This window comes from Ascidiella aspersa, chromosome 4 (assembly GCF_963924565.1).
Source record: "Ascidiella aspersa chromosome 4, kaAscAspe10.2, whole genome shotgun sequence".
In the NCBI taxonomy this organism is placed as follows: domain Eukaryota; kingdom Metazoa; phylum Chordata; class Ascidiacea; order Phlebobranchia; family Ascidiidae; genus Ascidiella; species Ascidiella aspersa.
Window position 1 is genome coordinate 29,768,856 of NC_139450.1, and position 20,138 is coordinate 29,788,993.

The following is a 20,138-nucleotide window of genomic DNA, read 5'->3' on the forward strand; positions in this document are numbered from 1 at the left end:
CGTTTACTCAAAAATTATAAATTAAGAGAAAAACCAAAATCAGTTTTAACAAGTTTCTATAGAATTTTGTAAGTTAAAGTAATACTCGTTGCGATTTTCACAATTAGAGTAATGTAGCTTTTATTTTACACTGCCAACACTGTTATTGGACAGACATACATGTCCATTTTCTACACACACACACATATACATATATATAAAAAAAGCTTTCACCGAAATGCCACACAAAGTCTGAAAAAACTAACCGTCGCATACTTTACTTTTTAAAGATCTCCTTTAGCATTTAGGCAAACCCTGTACTAAAATAAAGCGCAATGGGCCACAAGCACTCAAAGCTGAATCCGAAGGACATGAGCGACCTGGTGAACAACACCGACTTCACGGAAAACGAGATCCGACTGTGGTACAAGTCGTTCAAGAAGGACTGTCCCACCGGTCGCTTGGGTCTCACCGAATTCAAGAAGCTCTACACTGAGTTCTTTCCCAACGGAGACGCCTCCAAGTTTGCCGGACACGCCTTCAGGTATTATTGAATAGTAGCCTTCGATGTTGCACTGAATATATGATAATGGTCCAATGAAGCATGCACACATTGCACAAACATAATAAGGCTAAGTTGTTTTTCTAGCCTGCCCTGCTAGCATCATTGATCGATAGATTCGGTGAGTCTGCAATGGCTTTCGGTGTACTATATAATAATGGAATTCACCTTGACCCTTGCAAGATAAATGTCGACCTTAATTCCTGATCATAAACAGAAGAATAACCTAGCAAAGCTAGCAATTGAGGTCAGGCACTAGTAAAAGATCTTAAAGAAGATATATATATATATATATATTTATATATATATTCCGACAGCAAAGGCATCTCGTAGGTTTACCAGTATATATTTCCCGTGGCCTGCTTACATCCACGTAGACTTCGCCACCCCCTCCCCCCCAAAGTTAAGTAAAATAAAGTTTTATTGAATATTGTTTTGATTTTAAGTGTTGGATGGTCAAACACGTACAACCAATTGTAAATTGACGTTCAAGTTAAGATATTGTCAATAGATTTTAAACGGGCGGTTCGTTGCGAATGCCCAGTGGTTTGTTAAGGAGTTTCACAGGGTGGGGTAAGTTAAAAATATCGTTGGCTTTCTCCGTGAGGAGTTCCATTCATATTAATTGGCTTTGCCTAATTTTGAGCAGAACTGAAATAATTTTATTTTTTTTTAACAGAACTAAAGTAATTTTTTTTTAAAAGAACAGAAGTAATTTTATTCAACACGTTCGAAAAACACATGTTTTCTGCTATACAGCGTATGGTTGTAGGTACCGCGAAAATATTGTTAGATTTCAATTTGTGCATTTTACCCGTTTCAAGTTAACTGTTTTAAATCCAATGACTTAGTTTGATTAATGTCGGGTTTGGCAGAAATCTCAAAGACGTGGTAAAGTGTCCATTAGAACGATGTGAATTATAATTTTAAAATACATGTAAACACGCACTATTTATTATGACAAAGAGTTTATTGTGTTGAGAAGTAGCCTATTTTCTTTGCGCTACCTATACTGTGTGTACCCGAAAAAACTAGTCCGCACAAGCCTAAAAGATTCAACTTGCGGACTTAACCGGAAGATTACTGAACATTTATTTTAACACTTATACCGTGCATCGTTCAGGACGTTCGACTCAAACCAGGACGGAACCATCGACTTCCGGGAGTTCCTGTGCGCCCTATCGGTGACGTCACGAGGTACTTTCGATGAAAAGTTGCGCTGGGCCTTCTCGATGTACGACATGGACAAGGACGGCCACGTGACCAAGAAGGAGATGCTCGAAATCATTCAGGTAAGGCGATGTATTTATTCGTGTTTTAAAAAGTGCAAGGATTGTGTACCAGCTAATGCTGGAGTTTAGTTTAAAATATTGCATGTTCATCCGGAATATGATCTGCAACCGCTACTTGAATAATGTGGTATTAGTATAGGCGTAAGTTAGTTAGAATAGCCAACTGATCACTTGTCATGCTATAAGGCAAAAATGTATAACCTGGTCTCCATATTTCTATGAGTGGCAATACTGGAAAATAATATTGCGTATTTCGGACATAAAGTTTATGTTGAAACGTTCAGCTTGCGCACCGTAAATTGGCAAAGTTTATTACTGAATTATGCAGGCTCATGAGTCACTGGTGTACGCCAGTCTTTAGAAGTACATCAAAACCATCTCCTGTGAATCCCAAATACCCGCTATTTCCTCATTATATGCCAGTATAAACGCTGAATAAAGTAATTTTGTGATTTATAAAGCTAATCGATTAAAATGCCAATTCGACAACATCCCAGAATTAAAATGTATTAAGGCAATCTAAATATGTCGGCAAGTTGTATAGGTCACGAATATCGAATAGTTGTCAATCTCAAAGCAAACAACGAAATGGCCATGCGTGAATATCAGAAGAGTCAATAGTGATGTTTGTCTACGTGCAAGTTGTCACGCAAACCCAACATATCTTACCATTTGGTAGTTTCCTAGGAGTATCGACATGAAACGGCGAAATCCCTTGAATAATTTATTTTAAGAAAAGACGGTGTACGATAGAAACGCCCACTTAACAAATTCATGCATGATTCAATGGGGTTTGGCTTTAATCTTTACCGAATTGATTACTATTGTAACGAATCGTAATGTAAATGGCAACCTTTATGCCAAGGCGCTCGAATTGCCTAAGTCGACGCCCTTTGAGCATATTTCGATTTACAGAAGTAGAATAGTTTTTGTGTAGGCTTATTTGAGACATTTTGTTAGATAAAGGCGATAAGTAATCACGATTTTTTTTATCATTTAACATTTAACACCTATACATATTTACTCAATAGCAATCCATGCAGTGACAATAGTAATCCATGGAGTGGCGCACCAGATGTTCTGTTGATTGAAATGGGTAACGTCTCTGGACATTGAGACGCTATAGGTATTTTGGTTTTATCGCGGATTGGCAAAAGATCGTTAGATCATACACGTGCGTTACACTAGGATTTATCCCTTTACATTACCTAAAGCACTAGATACGCCTCTATCATCTTAATGCCCCCTTTTGATAAATAATTTCCTGTTGTAAGAAACATAATACAACTCACAGCCACAATGACAAAATATGGGTACTTATAAGCCACAACATATTACGTTTCAGTCACCCATACGAGCTAAGCACATACCTTGTATATAATTTCGCGTTTTCGGGTCAAGGGGATCTTAATTTTCAAGGTGACTTACATTAAAGAAACCTCAGACCTATAAGGCGCAGCGGCCTTAGCGAAATGAATAAATCATAGTTTGTATGCATGAAACCAACGCGGGACCTCACTGTGGGGTAAATGTATGTGAAAAATATAGGTTACTTTAGTTCAGACGGTTCTTAGATGCGGATACAGTGACCATGGACAAATTACATTTTTAGTTAATATTTATTTCCAAAAAATAATGTCCAATGTATTTCTCTGGACTTTGTAGGCCTAACTCTTAAAGAGGCCTTTATCGAGTCCTATAGTCAGCAAAAATCATGTTTAATTTAGATCGGTACCGACACCACTCTTATATCGGGCGAATACCGATACTTTCACTTGGTAATGGGTGTCGGATGCGATATTTATTAAATATTTAAAATAAAATTGTGTAAACTTTTTCTTCCCTTAAAAATGTATAAACTTTTTCTTCTCTTCATATTGCTATGAATCCTAATTTTCGTAACTGAAATTTAATCGTCTCTAAACCTTTGTTTACCAACCAAGGATTAAATTATTTGTTTGGAAGACGCAGCAGCAAGAATTAACATGTATTTTTATTTATATTTTAGTCTTGGTTCTAATTTATTGAGTTTAACTTCTTGTTCGTGACGCACGCTATGAAAAAAACTTTGTCATCCGTTATTTCAGCATGGCCTTTTATCATTGATTTTGTGCCCTCGTAAACAAAATTTCTAAAAAATTCCCTTCATTAATTCACGTTAATGCGCAGTTTGAAAACGTCTTCCGAATAATGTACCTACTTACGTCAGTCAATAATGTCATTTGGCCTGGCTTCTAAAGGTTACCTTCAATATTTAATGCCTCGGTGTTCCACTGACTTGCTGCTGGCGAGAAAAATCCGAGGGCACGCCATTCGATTAAATCCCGCACCACTCATTCTTCGCTTGACAAAACCAATCAATATTGTTTCGGTAACATTAGTCGAGCGCGCTGTGCTTTAGTCCTAAAGGGCAACAGCGGGCAATAAAATCGGTTCGTTTAGTTCTTAACGTTGCATTTTATCTTACAACGGGACCACTGGAAGATAACATGTATAGATGACGTCGGCAAGTCGTTTCTGGCGACAAATTTAGCCATGAGTTTAAACTGTTAGAATTAACGCGCACTCTCTTGTTTTAAACCAAACACAATGATGCCTTACAATTACGACAGGGGTTAGTTTGCTTCTGACCCAGCTGCTGGAAAATTGAGAAATGATTTGACCCTTTTTGCCGCATAGTACCTAAAATCGATTACAATACCAAGGGCCTAAAATGTTTGAGAATGTATCTTGCAAAATCAGCAATTTACTTTTTAAAACGATTAAAGGCAATACTAAGGTATAATACGACAGACCAACAAGATATATGACCCGAAGACATACAATATATCATTCCTTTACAATGGATATTAAGTATTAAGCCAATTTTTAACTGAACCCCGAGTGGTTTAATGGTAATTTATCCACGCCATTTCGGATACTGTGATTTTTTCACATAGGTTACTTTTGCACTGCATGAGGAATACGCGTGGGTATATGGAAAGTAATTTATTTAGCTGTTTAGAAGAGTTTTACAGGGATCAATGCACCTATAGTATTTGACCTCTTTCAAAACTCACCCATATGATTAAAAGACCTGTGGTAGTGTGGTAATTCGAAAAAAATGACAAGCTTTATAATGTAATGACAAGCTTTATAATGTTCAGCATATTCGAAATTTATTTATTGAAAAAAACAAAAAAAAAAACAGATATACAACTATTTCGTCGTTTAAAATAGACATCGCCTAAAAGATACGCAAACAGGTATAGCAAATAAATATGCTGTTGCAACCAGGTACAGTATATACTGAAAATAAGTTCTTCTGGTATTTACCTGTTGAATAACGTCACCCTTGAATAAAAAATAAATACCAATAAATAAAATAAGAACTTTTTTTCGTATAGGTACAGCAACTGTCGCAATCAATTAACAAATGTTTTCTTGTGACATCTTATCAACACCGCTGTACCTGTTCAACACCTAAAAAGTCCTTGTCATAAAAGTAAACGTTAAACTAGTAAAATTGGTAAACTAGCTCGATTACGAGCAATAGATCAAGTAAAATATAACAAAAAAGCAACACATAGAAAACACCTCATTTTAACCCAAGTCATTTGCCCGAAAGACTTAAGTCAAGTAACGTTATTTTTGCCAAATGACTTGGTTTTGATATCTCGTCGTTTTTTCTTCGCAGGCCATTTACAAGATGGTTGGCGAGGAAGCGATGTGCAACATCGTGACCGACGGACTCTCGGCGCAGGATCGAGTCGATCGCATCTTCGTAAGAATCGACAAGAACGGAGACGAGAAGATCACAGTCGAGGAGTTCAAAATCGCCGCCAGCCAGGACCCCAGTCTCGTCATGCTGCTGCAGGTGGGGGGCAATGCCCCCCCGAACGACGAGGAATCGGTTCAAAGCAGCCAGCAGTCGATGTGATTTTTTAATCTTCGTTGTTGTCGTTATTTCTACCCCCGCCTGAACGCTGGACCAAGCTTGAGAAGCTCGAAGGAAAGTTTCTCAACGTATAGAGCACTTAATATGCTGTTCCTACCAGTCACACTATGTACTGAAAATAAGTTCTTGTGGTATTTATATCATTGTCCTACATTTATATCATTGGGCGTGGTGTGTAACATTTCCTGATGAAGGCTTTCTGGATAGTTAATTGATTGGACAAATAACTAGATACCAGAAGAGCTCATTTTCGGTGTATAGTGGTCCCAAGCTTTCTGGGTTGCGGCACCCTTTAAAATAATTAAAGGATTGTAGCACCCCTAACTAGAGCTTTCGTTGGTTAATTCAATGAAATGAACTGAAATAACTCACATCGCAATGTACTAAAATACAATTTGGTTTGTTGTTCTCTAATCGTACACAAGAGTTTAAATAGGCTCACCAATTCAGCAAAAAAATAGATTTCTAAATATCTCGGCCCTCTTGAGTATTTAGAAATGACACACTGGTTGGGAACCACTTACGTAAAGGCAGTGAATCCACTGTTTTCTCGCACCGCCTATGTTACCAGTTTACCAGCACTTTTGGAAAAAAGGCTAATGGTTTAAAACGTGACCGTTTTATTTCAGGAAAAAAGTTCCGCGATTTTTTTTTTATCTTGAACCGTTTCTCTTTTCGACTTATTATTTAAAACACGGGCTGTTTTGGTCACGTTCTCTCAGTCTCAAGACTACTTTCGTTACTGTGCAAAATGCCAAGACCTTCTAGGTAAATTTTAACTAAATGTCCAGAACTTTTATCCTAACCAGTTCTATTCCAAAACATTTCGGGCCACAAGCAACTAAACATTCTAGGGTCGTCTCAAAGACAAAGTTTTTGTGTTTATAAACGAAACCAGACATCCATAACTTATAGCGGTACATAATCTTAAGTATGAGAAACTTCAGGAAAAAACCTTACGCAGAAGAAGTAGTTAGTTAGAAATAGTGCACATACTCCAACATATTTCTTTAATCTTGAATTTATTTATTTTTTATATAAGATATATTTGATTGCTTCACTGAACTACATCACAACTCAATATGTATTGAAACTTTATTGAGAGGTGCATTCATTGCTTTAAAAAAAACGTGTTTTTACAACTCTACTTGGCGATTAACAATTTTTTTGTTTTGCTTTTATATTTTTTTTCTTTTGTTGTGTCGCAAACAGTGTACGTTTTTATTTGTAATTTGTGCTATAATTTTCGCTCTTGCTTTTCTTTCATCAGCGTCCATTTTTTCAGATGTTTATTTGCGTATTACCCTTCGCAATAAAAGGTAAGCGTATGGAACTATTGAAGCATGCTAGCTGAAGTAAATTCACAGAGATCTTGTTAAAGTTGGAATCGATGCTGACGGAAAAAAATTTGGCCAAAGTAAAAATTGATTTTTGCTTATTTTGGAATTTGCAAACTTTCCTTCAGTAGCCGTTTACATTTGGTCAAAATAAAGTTTAAACCAGATAGCATTTACAAAACACTAGCAAAAAGGTTTTTCGGTAAAATTTAAAAATTTGGCAAGGCCGTGGTGTTTTTTCCATTTTTGGCAAATTAAAAAAAATCGATTTTGAAAAAATCCAATTTTTATGGGGAATTTACCCGATTTTCCGACCAAAACCGGTTAGAACCGCCTTAAACTGGTTCAATCAAGTATTGGGGGCAATTTGAAGCAAAAAGGTTTTTCTGTAAAATTTAAAAATTTGGCAAGGCTATAGCCTTGGTGTTTCTTCCATTTTTGGCAAATTAAAAAAAATTTATTTTGAAAAAATCCAATTTTCAAGGGGAATTTACCGGATTTTCCGACCAAAACCGGTTAGAACCGCCTTAAACTGGTTTAATCAAGAATTTGGGGCAATTTGAAGCAAAAAGGTTTTACGGTAAAATTTAAAAATTTGGCAAGGCTATAGCCTTGGTGTTTTTTCCATTTTTGGCAAATTAAAAAATACAGATTTTGAAAAAATCCAATTTTTATGAGGAATTTACCGGATTTTCCGACCAAAACCGGTTAGAACCGCCTTAAACTGGTTTAATCAAGAGTGTGGGGAAATTTGAAGCAAAAAGATTTTACGGTAAAATTTAAAAATTTGGCAAGGCTATAGCCTTGGTGATTTTTCCATTTTTGGCAAATTAAAAAATACAGATTTTGAAAAAATCCAATTTTCAAGGGGAATTTACCGGATTTTCCGACCAAAACCGGTTAGAACCGCCTTAAACTGGTTTAATCAAGAATTTGGGGCAATTTGAAGCAAAAAGGTTTTACGGTAAAATTTAAAAATTTGGCAAGGCTCTAGCCTTGGTGTTTTTTCCATTTTTGGCAAATTAAAAAATACAGATTTTGAAAAAATCCAATTTTCATGGGGAATTTACCGGATTTTCCGACAAAAACCGAATATTTGGCAAAAGTGAAAATTGATTTTTGCTTATTTTGAAATTTGCAAACTTTCCATCAGTAACCATTTAGATTTGGCCAAAATAAAGTGTGAATCAGATAGCATTTACAAAACACAAAATGAAACAATAAACACTATATTTTTTAATGTTGTTTTTGGATGCATATGAAAAAATCTGGATAAAAGATATTGCATACCAAAAACAGAAAATTTGTGGATCAAGGTTGTTAAAAAAAATAATAATTGACAGGAGAACTTCAGTTTTGTGATAATTGGGTGAGAAAACAGGGTTAAACCGATCAATAAAGAAATATTTACAAAATATCATAAAACAGGGCTTGTTTTTCCTAAATCATAAAAAATATGAGAAACATTAAAACACATAAAATATAATTTTTGCCAAATTGAAAAATTTTGCTAAAACCCTTTTGGTCAACATAGCTCGAAATTTTAGCATGAAACATTTGATGTAATTTATATAACGACCCACTTTTGGGTGAACTTCAGGCTAGTGTATAGCCTTACCAAAATTTTAAATTTAACCAAAAAAATGTAATTGCTTTAAAATGCTTATTTGCCTTAATCTCCCGAGTTCTGGTGTAAACCAATTCAAGTGTTTCCAACAGGTTTCCATTGCAAATTGTGGTACATATAGTAACTCTATTTTTATCAATCACTTAAATATTGAAAATGTACGAAATTATATTTGATTTTACTCAAACAATTGTGTGCATGAATGTTCACCAAAAGCGTTAACCAGTTTCAGGTAGTTCGCGGAATAATCCGATAATCTATCTCGAAAAAAATACATTTCAAACACAAATTTAACATTATAAATTCAATGTTTTACCTTGCTTTGAATTTAGAAAATGCTCAGTTTTTGGTTGTTTTAATAGATTTCAAAATAAAATCAAAAATTATAAAAAAAAATCAAATGTTTAACGTGGCGTTATGTAACCTGTATGAAAATAACGAATAGACAGGCCGGCAAGAATTAAAAATTAATTACACTCCATTTATAAGATAGCTGATAAGTTAATAATTAAGTATTTACCAATCGCCTTGCAGTGCGGTAAAGGTGATGGTAGCATTGTAATTTTATTGAATCTCTAAGTAACAATAAAAGTGTACCTAAAAAGTTTCAGCACCACCGGTCGTACATTTAAAATCCAAAACTTGTGAGCTCCAAATTGACTTCAATCAGACGTAGAGCAGTTTTGAGGTCAGCATCATCTGTTGCTGACGAAATAATTCTCAAAAATACGTTTTATTTGCGCTTTTTAATAATTCGTACCTCATCTCAGGTTTGTTTGATACGTATGTTGGACTCAGATAATTTCTTTTTAAAGAATTATTTTTAAATATTTTTTAAATCTTTTATCCCTAATTAAAACATATCACTAGCACTTAGTTTCTCAACAGGGGGCACCTAGTTCTGTTTTTCTTGGTTAGACATCTTTTCTAATTAGTTCTTTAAGAAAAATTGCACAACAGACATGATTTTGCAATGCGTGTATTCCCGGTCGTGATTAAACGGAAGAAAACAAGAGAAACGGAAAGAATAGTAAACCAAGCCAACTCAGCATTAACACTTTTTAGCAACACAACAAACAAAAAAGAATTTCGTTTCGTTAATAAACTATAAGTAAAAACGTATACCGTCAATTGCTAGTGCACCGTTTATAGCCAGCACCTTAACCGCGTTGCGGTGAACCAACATACCACGATTAACACCAATAATTACGCACAAATCACCGAAAAAATATACCGCTTCACATTAAGACTTTAACACCTTTAGTTACGTATATATGGACACCAAAATTTGACTAACTGGTTCTCCGTGAGGAAAAAAGTAGATAAATCAAGCAACACTGCGTAAAACTAAGCGTAAAGAGCGGGTTTGCTGCGTGCGTGTTCGGCCCCCGTTCCCCAACCAGGTGCCGTTGCGCATCGCAGCGGAAATTAGAGAAAGTTCTGGAAGGTTCTAAGCGAGCTGCTTCCTTCGCAAACGTGGGGCGCGTCCCCAGATCGCGACCCCAGCTTGAGAAAGCGCTCGGAAAAGAGTCTTGCAAGGATATGAGCCACCTTGTAGTTTTAGACTAGTGCGTCGAAGACGTAACATGCCTCGTCGTAGCGTCAAAACGTCAGACGTCATCGAATGACGTGATTTTCAGCTGGAGAGCGGTTACGCATCGACGCTGGACTTTACGGCGATCAACCAGGTTGGTTCCCCGGTCATGTGAGTCGAGTTGAGAAAGGGTGATTCCGGAATCCATCCGCGACCAACACTTTGCGGACTTCAGCCGAATCCGCTGCCTGGCGATTCCGCCAAAAATCAAGGCGCGAATTTGCTTGCTGAAAAAGTTCATTTTCCCGTTTACTGCAAGATATCCTGGCCGATGATGACTCTTTGAACTTCTTTGCAGGTTTATGATGTTTTTCAAAGAGAGTCGAACTTGTGGTGATACTTTCGTCCGTCAAAAGTCGCGGAGCCGAAATCTTCTCGTCGATTCGCGATCGCCGTAATCCGCGACACTAGGGTATGCCCGCGAGAGAGAGGGGCGGGCTTTGCTGAAGCAAGGAAAGGGACTAAGGAGAAAAAAGAGGGAAAACGAGACACACTACAGCGATCCGGGAAAAACTAGAAAATAAAATAAAAAGTAAAGTATTTTCGTTGTCGGGTCGTTTCTGGCGGTCAGATAAGAGCGATGTGAAAAGGTGAGAAAAACGCAAGTTTAAATACTATACAAGAACTTTTTAAATCAGTATATATCTATGGAACTATGTTACAAGAAAACTAAGGAACAAATAGATATAAGTTATTTCGATATTACAACAGCTAAATGAAAAAAAAACAGCTCTATTGCACGTGGGCAAGAAATTGGAAGTGTTAAGGGATTATAGAACGGAAAACACAACAACAAAAAAAGTTACACACAAATCCAATCGCAAATAATCCGCCGCGCATTAGGTACACTTTCAAATCAGTCCGTTAGAAAACCAGGGGGTTCGGCAACTGACCCCTAAATGAGGGGTTCAGCCCCACAAGCAGTGGCATGACAGGCGCAATCGAGGGCCACCTCATACGAGTAGGTGGACTGCGAGCCGTCCGGACACTCAAGCTGGACGGTGCGTCGCTCGGTCTTCACTGTGCTACAGCAAGAGCACTGCTTCTGGAAGCTTCCGACCTCGGACGAGAAGACCGAGGCGCTGGTACAGGCTCCCTCGCACATTGTCACGTTCACCTGAGAAAAAAATGTTTAATAGATCGTCGTTGCTGTACCGAATCCTTAAATTAATGTTAACCAAACTTTGACTTTCCAGGAAAATCCGAAAAGGTACTATGGCATTTAAATGCATCAGGATCCAATTTTAGCAGCGTTCTTATAAGCCATAAAATCCATATCGATCCACAGTAAGAATTCAATTAGCACAGGACGAGTAATCCATCAGAGCGCTTTAATACCCACCTACAATGCACAGCCACAAACGAGCTCAATGCACAGCAACAAACTATCTAAGAAACTATAAGCGCGAGCTCGTTTGTTGCTGTGCATTGGAGGTGGGTATTAAAGCGCGCTGATGGATTACCCGTCCTGTGCTAATTGAATTTCTTTACTTTCGCCTGGTATTGGCCCGAGACGACAACGTTCACTTGCGCAAATCGAAACATCGTTATTGAGAAAGCAAACTTAATGTGTCAAATATGAAGATATCCCCTCGCCCTTACACGTAAATGACGACAATGACTTCAAATGCGGGCAAATATTCTTTAGACTTTCTTGTTTTGACCAAAGTCAGTCATTAATAAGTTCTAGTCATTTTAAAGATAAACATATTTCGCCACCAAATAAGGCATCATCAGCAAATCACTAGAACTTAATAATGACTGACTTTGATATAGGCAGGAAAGTCTAAAGAATAACGTTTTTGATATTTGCGGCTTTTCACTTAAACCTGGTGGACTTAGAGACAAGTAAGAGGGTCCGCTTGTAGAGTGGTTTGTTGACATGGGGCGAAAAACGACATATTTTTTAAAAAATTAAAGACTTTTTAAAGATTTGTAGGATTTTAAGGCCTAAAATTGGATCGATCGACGATTTTTTTTAAATATATTTGAAAAACAAAACAGCATGGATAGCCTGGTCAACACAATTTAAAACGTCTTTGTAAATATTCTTACAATGGCACTTAACACATAACTTAAGGTGAACATAAAATAAATTCAACTTTTGGAAAAACCGAAGAGTTTTTCAAAGACATTTAAAATACTTTTATAGATTCAGAGACTGATAAGGCCCACTTTGTTATACTACACCGGTAAAGCCTATTTGAAAAACGAATGAGATATTGACTTTACTATTACAAAAAGTTTCGTGCACACTTAACAATCTCTCGAAGGACACAGTGTATAGCTATTGACCCAAGAGCAAACCTATAGTTGTTTGCCCATTAATAAACGAGGTATATTTCAAGGTTTGTATTTTTTAACTTACTTAACCCTTTCTAACTAGATATTCCGTTCAAATTATATAGTGGCCTTGAAATATTGTAATAAGACAAACCTTGTTGGCCGATCTGCATCCGTCGTGTTCAATTTCTTCCACGTAGTCGGTTACAGGTCTGCACTTATTCTCTGGAACGCTTCCTGCAATGGAAAGTTAAATATTGGTTTCGTGGTCTTCCATAGTAAACCCCGTCGAACGTCAAACTAATCAATTACGTTTCGAAAATATCTTACTGTTATTTTGTGATTAACAACAGCCTGGAAAGGTATTAAGAAGTTGCGATATCGACGGTAGAAAAAAAAATGCTTACAAAATATGTTAAACGCGTATATATGCCCATTTAAAAAAAGACCTATATGTCCACCCCTGATACTGTCAATCCCGTTCATGAGTCTACCAGAAGACCGCTTATTTCTTTATACGGGTCCTAACTCCTCGTAAGTTAAGGTATAATGAAAATAAATAGCCGTATAAAAGATACTTCGCCCAAAGTTGTGAACACCTGTACTTGCCTATCCTATCGAAACGGTTTCTAGTTACTGTCATACAAAAGCAAAAATTAGGACACATTCAGCCGCCACAAAACCCTCTCCATTAAATTTATGCTATTCTGATTTTGTGAAACGCGAAAAAGTTAAAAATGTTCGCGAAATAGCAGCAACCCACTTGACATGCAGGTCTCGCAGCATCCATCGGCGGTCTTGACGATGTTATGTGGCTCGCACAACGGATCAATAGGAACGCAGGCAGGAGCACTGCACTGACTGTACACCTCGTTCGACACTGGGTCGATCATACATTCGCAAGTCGTGCAAACGTCGTCTGAAAAGCAGAATTGAAATCACCAAGTGGTAAGGTAGTTGATGTAAAAAACGTAGGGCTATTTAAAACAGTATGAGACACAGAATAAAATCTAGATGTTTAGTCATTTAAAATGTGCTTTTAACGGCGACATTGCACATATTTATACATCAGCCTAGATCATTATTTAACATTTTTTTACAAATTTTATCACTCCTTATTTAGTTTCAGGGGTCCAGTTAAAAAGGTAATAAATTATAACAAACATAAGCGGAAGGATTTTTATTTAACAATAATAGCTTTATGATGCAAAGTCTAGGTATGGCACATTAGTAAATGTTAAATGCAAATTATTTTTTTTACTAAATGCAAATTCCATCGCTTGGTTATCTTTTATTGTGCGGGTTGTGTTAATTATCACTATCATGTTTGGTGCCTTTCAGAGGTCTAATAAACAAAATGTTGCTACCAGCCATTATTAATCTTGTAAACATTTAATAAAAAATGTCCAAGTTTAGCCGAAGGTCATTTAGTCCGGGCTTATTTATTCTTTTATTAGAACTGATTACTTAGCTTGTTAAATTAGATTTTCTAAAGTATTTCAAGCTCGCCAGATCAATGCTAGAGATTGATAACTCGATTTTCCTCTTTCATTATCCAGAAGACAAAAACAGAAGCTGCAACTTACCGGTAGCGACCCAGGTCTGTCCGGGGTGATACTGCTTGCCCTCGAAGTGGCAAACGGTAGGCACGCAATCTCCGCAACACTGGCCAGCAACCGGTACGTAGGCATAACCGGAGCTGCAGGTCGGGCACTTGAATGCTGTGCACGAGGATTCGTACTCTCCAAGCAGGTTGGGCGTGCCTGAGCAAGTGCACTCGGTACATACGTCCTCTTGCCACGTGGTTCCTGGTGGAGATAGTGGAAAAATGTGTATTATACTGGGAGTCGAACCGCTTAACTTTTCTGATTCAGGTTCGGTACGGGTATAAGGATTTTGTTCCGGTTTCGGTTACGGAGCAATTCAAAATTTACGGTTCAACTCTGGTTCGACCATTGTTATTTCAAAACCGGTTCATAAAGTTACGGTTCGAATACAATTTAAGTTGCGTTAAATCCAAAAATGTGGGTCAATAATTGTGGAGAATAAAATAATTTAGGGGTCTGCGGTAAAAAAAGCTTAAAAAACCCTGTTTTGCTCCACATATTTTAAAGCCACTTCAAACCGAAACGTACCTGGCTCGTGTTTCTCGCCGGCGTAAACGCATTCGGTCGGCGGCGTGCACTGTCTCTGTACACATCCACATTCGTCGCTCGTGTCGCACGCGGTCCAGCCTTCCTTGCAGAGCGCCGGTTCCTCGCAAACGTTACATTCGCAGAAGCTGCTAGTGCAACATTCGTTGAGCACCTTGGAAGCGAGGTGGTAGTTGGACGGACAGCTGCTTTCCCCGAGATCGCATTGACCTGGATAAGAAATCAAAAATCTTAGTACAATAGTACACCGAAAGCCATCGCAGACCCACCGAATCTGTTGATCAATGATGCAAGCAGGACAGGCTAGAAAAATAACTAGCCTGCAGTGAGGTTTGAACTCACGACCTGTGGCAATACCTGGACCGTCGCTCAAACTAATCTACACAGGCTCAGAGAGGAGCGGGTGGAGAAACTTAGAATAATACACAATTGTCCATGGTTGTTCCCGGGATCAGAATCGAATCTACATTATCAATGTTATCGTTCTCATACTAATGTGCTACAAGCTACCTGACTGACGGTTTCATGTTTATAAATTTTGTTGCAACAACAACTTTGTACTCCAATCATAAATCATGAAAGGTAAAACTGAGATTTGCCGAGGTATTTTTTAAAGATATATAAGTTTATTTATTAAAAATAACTGATGATGCAATTTGAAAAAGTAGGTGCAAGAGGTGGCCCTTAAAATTACAACATAACGAAAAGTTGATATTGTCAGCTTTTGCACACTTACTGTTGTCGCTTTCATAGGCGTAAAAAAATATTATCTGTATTTAAAAATTTGGCACCAACAAGTATTTGTTTTGTGCGTTATTATCCGTCTCAAATTGAAGAAATCACTTCAACTTACTGTTGTCACATTCACAGGCATATGTTGGGCAGCATTCTCCGGCATTGGTCTGGTACTTGCGTTGGTAGGAAGCGCACACAGTCGTGTCCGCTGGACAGCTGGCAACGTCGCAAATGCAGATCTCCTCGAACTGGCTTGGACAGCATTCAGGCAAGCCTGGAGCACGAGTTTCCTTGCCAGTCGTCACAACTCTGCAATTCCGAGAGGTAATGGTTAACCACACGAGTATACTACTCTAAAATGAAAACTAGCCTTTTTTGTGGAAGATGGTCGTTATTCAGCTGATTATGAAGCGAAAATCCTGCTCAATCTGACAAGTTAGATGATATGGATAAGTTGCGCAAATTCGGTAACGCAGAGCAGGTATAGTGTTCAGAAGAATGAGGTATATCGATAGGCGGGGCAATATTGTAAATTTGTGTTTGGCAAACCTAATATTGGTAATATGTTAAGGTAGTAAAGGACTCCCTAGCACAGAACTGACCTTTCTATTCCAGGAATAGTGATCGAAATTTACTGCATTAATAAAAGGACACTACCATTCGACAAACCACGGAAGCGTGTGTAGGCTAAAATTAAACAAACCAATAAAAGGTACAGTTAAAGAAATTGTATAAGTACTTTTGAACACAGTGTGTTAGTAAGATTTAAAAATGAGGCAGTTCGAGGTTAATAGGTTACTGTAGTGGTACTCAACGCCTGATGTACCATTTCTAATGCAAGGGTGGCGTTGGGTAGTTAAGGATTTTTAAGAATCTGATTTTTGCCTAATTGGTAAGCTTCTTGATACAACTATTTATGTACAATTAGAGACCATTATATCAAGTTACATTTTCCTACATGTTTTAAGTTGGTCCTGTTGTTCCAGTTACATTTAAAGTGACATTTTAGTAAAATACTCAACGAAAATTCCAGCAGTGATGCCGAACATCTATTTATTGTTTTGGGGGGATGCCGTAAGCCATAAAAGGTTGAGAATGACTGGGTTAATGAGTGAGACGCCATATCTAACAAGTAATCAAGACAGAGAATGCCCACAGCCCTTACCTGTATCCAGCAGTGGTCGGGCAAGCCGTAGTGCTGGTAGCCGGGCACTGAGTCGCGTCACACACGCACTCGTACGCTTCACAGCAGGCACCTTCCGTGCTGGTCTTCACCAATTCGAAGCCAACCGCGCACTCAGTGAGAGCAGGCGCGCACTGGTCTGGCGCGCATGCGCACTCGTACACCGGGCAACAGTCGCCAGGGTTGGCAACTACTGTTACTTCGCCGCCTTCACAGCTCGGCACCTCGCAGTAAGGGCACGCGTCGCGCGAGCACACACACTCGTAAGTTGCGCAGCAGCGGCCTTCTTCAACAACGCTAAGTACGTGGCCAGGAGCGTCGCACTGTGGTTGAGCTGGGCAGCTTTCGGGCTTGCAGATGCAAGTGGCTGAAGGGCAACACTGGTCGGCGCCCACTACCTCAAGCTCCTCGCCTTCTTCGCAGGTCTGCGCGAAAAAGTAATGTTTAGAACCGTTGCGTTTGGATTAGCACCTATTTTAATGCGGAAAGAGCACGGACACGTCTCCCCTGCGTCAAACCATTTTTTAGGTTTTTGGAAAATCGAAAGCTTTTCTGTCAGATAACAAAGGGGCCGAGAAATTAGACGAATGGTAGTTGTTCTATTATAAACATACTTAATGCCCACAACACACATTTCAAGTAAGTGAAGACAAACTAGTTTATGAGATTGTGTGCTGTTGGTTCAACTGAAACCCGATTCTACATCAAAATTGGAAAAGTTGAGTTATTTCAAATAAAACAATTAGGATTTTTCCACATTTTTTGCTCGTTTGTTCCTTTTTTTACGATTTTGCTTTCCTTAAAGTGGCCAGCACTAAAAAATCACGGACAAGGCACTTACCGGTACTGGAGCGCTCGGGCAAGATTCCGGATTGCATTCGCAGTGGTAGGTCAGACAGCAGTCGCTCGGTCCGCTAGGTGTCGCACGCCACTCCTCGCCAACCGCGCATCTTGGTCGGATGATCGGTGGGCATCGCAGGCCGGCGCACAACGATTCGTGATTCTTGGGCAAGCAGATGAACGCCGGGCAACAAGCTGAGTCGTCACTGGCACTTGCCAAGTTCTAGGAATAGAAACATTTTTTTATGAATTGGTATATCTTCTTGTAGTTGGGGGAACGGGGGTGGCTGTAGCGGGGGCCTTTTTGTCAATGTAACTTAGTGGGTTCGAACAATAAGATACGATTATCTTATAATAACAGCAACCGCACATAAATGGAGTTATTTATTTGTTTACTTAAAAACAAGACAAACAAAGTCGAATTTAGATTTTTTAGAACAAAATGCTATAAATATGTATGATGTCAGTTTTAAGCATTTCAAGTGATTATATCAGATATAAAATCAATAAATAATTAATCTTTAAACCTCTATAAGAATGTAATTCCATAAAATGTGTTTTCTTTTTCTGTTGTATGACTGAAACCTATACTATTCACAAAAAGAGTCATATTCAACTAAGGCATTTAATACACAAATATTAGTGGATTGTGTCCGTTTACAGTTCCTCTAGTCTAAAAGTATAAGTGGAAGTTAAGGATTCATCAAACACTTTTTAAAACAAAAACGTCACACTCAAATAAGATTTTAGCTCTCACGGACGTTTGCCCTCCGAATATAGCACATCATCGAAGTCACACTTAATGATTCACCGAACAGTTTTTTAAAACAATATTAAATGTCCCATCGAAATAGGATTTTAGCTATCACCTTGTAATACATGCTTTATTAACCCTCCTAAGATAGCACACCGTCGATGCCCCACTAAACAATACAACTGACGTTAAAAACAAATCTTACCTCGTCGGGTCCACAAGTCGGTTCCGGTGGACAGGCGATCTGCGATTGCAGGATGCTGGCGTCAGGCTGGCAGGTGGCAACAATACAGGCGTCACCGGCGTAATGCCACTGCTCGCCAGCCATGCGTCCGTAGCCACTCTCGTCGGCGCAGACTGGACAGGCAGCCGTGTCGATGCACTTGCCGTCCAAGAGAACCTGGAGGTTGGTGGAAAAAACGTCATTGTTAAGTTTAAGATCGTAGGCTGAGGTTTGATTTTTGGGTGGCATTTGGTTAACGCTGAGGTTTATGAGAACGAACTAGCAACTGCTAGGCCAGTCCTTGGTTGCTGAACAGTAAATGCAACGCGACGCAAATATGTTTGCTGCGGGACATACATAAAATTACCACAAACAACAGTTTTTGATATAGAAAATGGTACGCATGTCGATTAATCAATGGTTGAAAGGTGTACATGCAAAGCTTATGTTGGATTATTTCCATTTTCCAATCTTCCAGAAGTATAGGAATAAAATAAATATAAAATTGTACAGTGTTTCCGTCAACAATCGAAAAGCGTTGTAATTTTAACAAGAAAAAAAAATTCTTCGTCATCGGCGACTCGGATGATGTATTGTAATTCATTTAGGCTGGTTGAATATAAACTAAAACTGATTATTTATTAACGATCGTTGGGCGAATATTAGGTAAAGCAATAATCCCTTATTATATTTGCGCAATCGCACTCACTATTCAGTCTATTTTTTTATGTTTTTTACGTTTTTTACAGTTAACATAATGTGCGCATAGACTTAACTATCATTTTAATCTGGATTTTGTTTCTCACCATTCCGTCGGCACAGAAGCAGCCCTCATGGGTGGCTTGCACGTCCACACTGGCGTAGGTCTTGTAGTTGTCGCAGGTCTTTGGCACAGACGGTCCGCAGCCGCAGTAGGCCGTTCCCTCGGTCGCGCAGCCGCTGTACGGACAGAAGCTGTCGCTACGCCAGTCCACGCACTTGCCAAGGCGGGCGCCGGCGCTCGCGTAAGCCGCGAACACGGAACATCCCGGCCAGCTTGCGTCAAGTGGTGCGTCGGGCTTGAGCACTGGAAGACCGGCGATCGCACGTACGCACGTGTCGACGTATTCTGACGCGTCGACGACGCCTGCAAGCGGCGCAAACACGCCACTTGCGAAGAGCCGCTCGCATTGGCTGCGCACAAGGGCGCTGCCGCCGCCAGCAATCAAACCGGTTTCGGGCACAGCGTCGTAAAGACAGGACGGAAGACCAGCGGCCGAACCAGCAGCTGCACCAGAACCAGCAGCCGCACCAGCAGCGGTGTTGTCCACCAGCCAGTGGTTGAAGAAGGTTGCCAGTTGGTCGGCAGGAGCTTCGCCGCCGATCGCGACCGACGCGACCGCGAAACTTCCGGTCCACAGGTCATTTGTGACGTCACCATCGGCCAGACCGCAGAGACCCTCGGTCTTGCCTGAGAATTTGGCCGGTAGGTGTACTGACCAGGTGTCCGACGCCGTGTCGAAGACCACCTTGACGCCGGCGCTCTTAATGGCCACAGTGACCATCGATCCGACCTCGTCGATGCTAAAGCTCGATCCGGTGCCGATGTCAATCTGGATGGGAAATGTTGAACCTTATTTTATGTACAATATTTACAAAG

General features: G+C 39.2%; 2 protein-coding genes across 2 annotated transcripts in view; one reads left to right on the top strand and one right to left on the bottom strand.

Moving 5' to 3' along the window:
- The first annotated feature begins 275 nt into the window (after positions 1–275).
- On the top strand, positions 276–7,068 carry LOC146157393 (visinin-like protein 1). Its single transcript, XM_083386402.1, has 3 exons — positions 276–523; positions 1,665–1,833; positions 5,510–7,068. Exons 1-3 carry the CDS (start codon positions 315–317, stop codon positions 5,750–5,752), a joined length of 621 nt encoding a protein of 206 aa, XP_083242528.1. The 5' UTR covers positions 276–314; the 3' UTR covers positions 5,753–7,068.
- A 4,155-nt stretch (positions 7,069–11,223) lies between these two features.
- Positions 11,224–20,138, bottom strand: part of LOC146157394 (uncharacterized) — an 87,755-nt gene continuing 78,840 nt past the window's right edge. The window contains exons 11-20 of the mRNA XM_083388201.1: positions 19,306–20,091; positions 18,482–18,676; positions 17,524–17,745; positions 16,665–17,107; positions 15,618–15,808; positions 14,747–14,974; positions 14,198–14,419; positions 13,371–13,530; positions 12,766–12,844; positions 11,224–11,445 (exon numbers count right to left, since the gene is read on the bottom strand). Of these exons, the coding sequence (XP_083244327.1) occupies positions 11,224–11,445; positions 12,766–12,844; positions 13,371–13,530; positions 14,198–14,419; positions 14,747–14,974; positions 15,618–15,808; positions 16,665–17,107; positions 17,524–17,745; positions 18,482–18,676; positions 19,306–20,091 (2,748 nt within the window). The remainder of the gene's footprint in view (positions 11,446–12,765; positions 12,845–13,370; positions 13,531–14,197; positions 14,420–14,746; positions 14,975–15,617; positions 15,809–16,664; positions 17,108–17,523; positions 17,746–18,481; positions 18,677–19,305; positions 20,092–20,138) is intronic.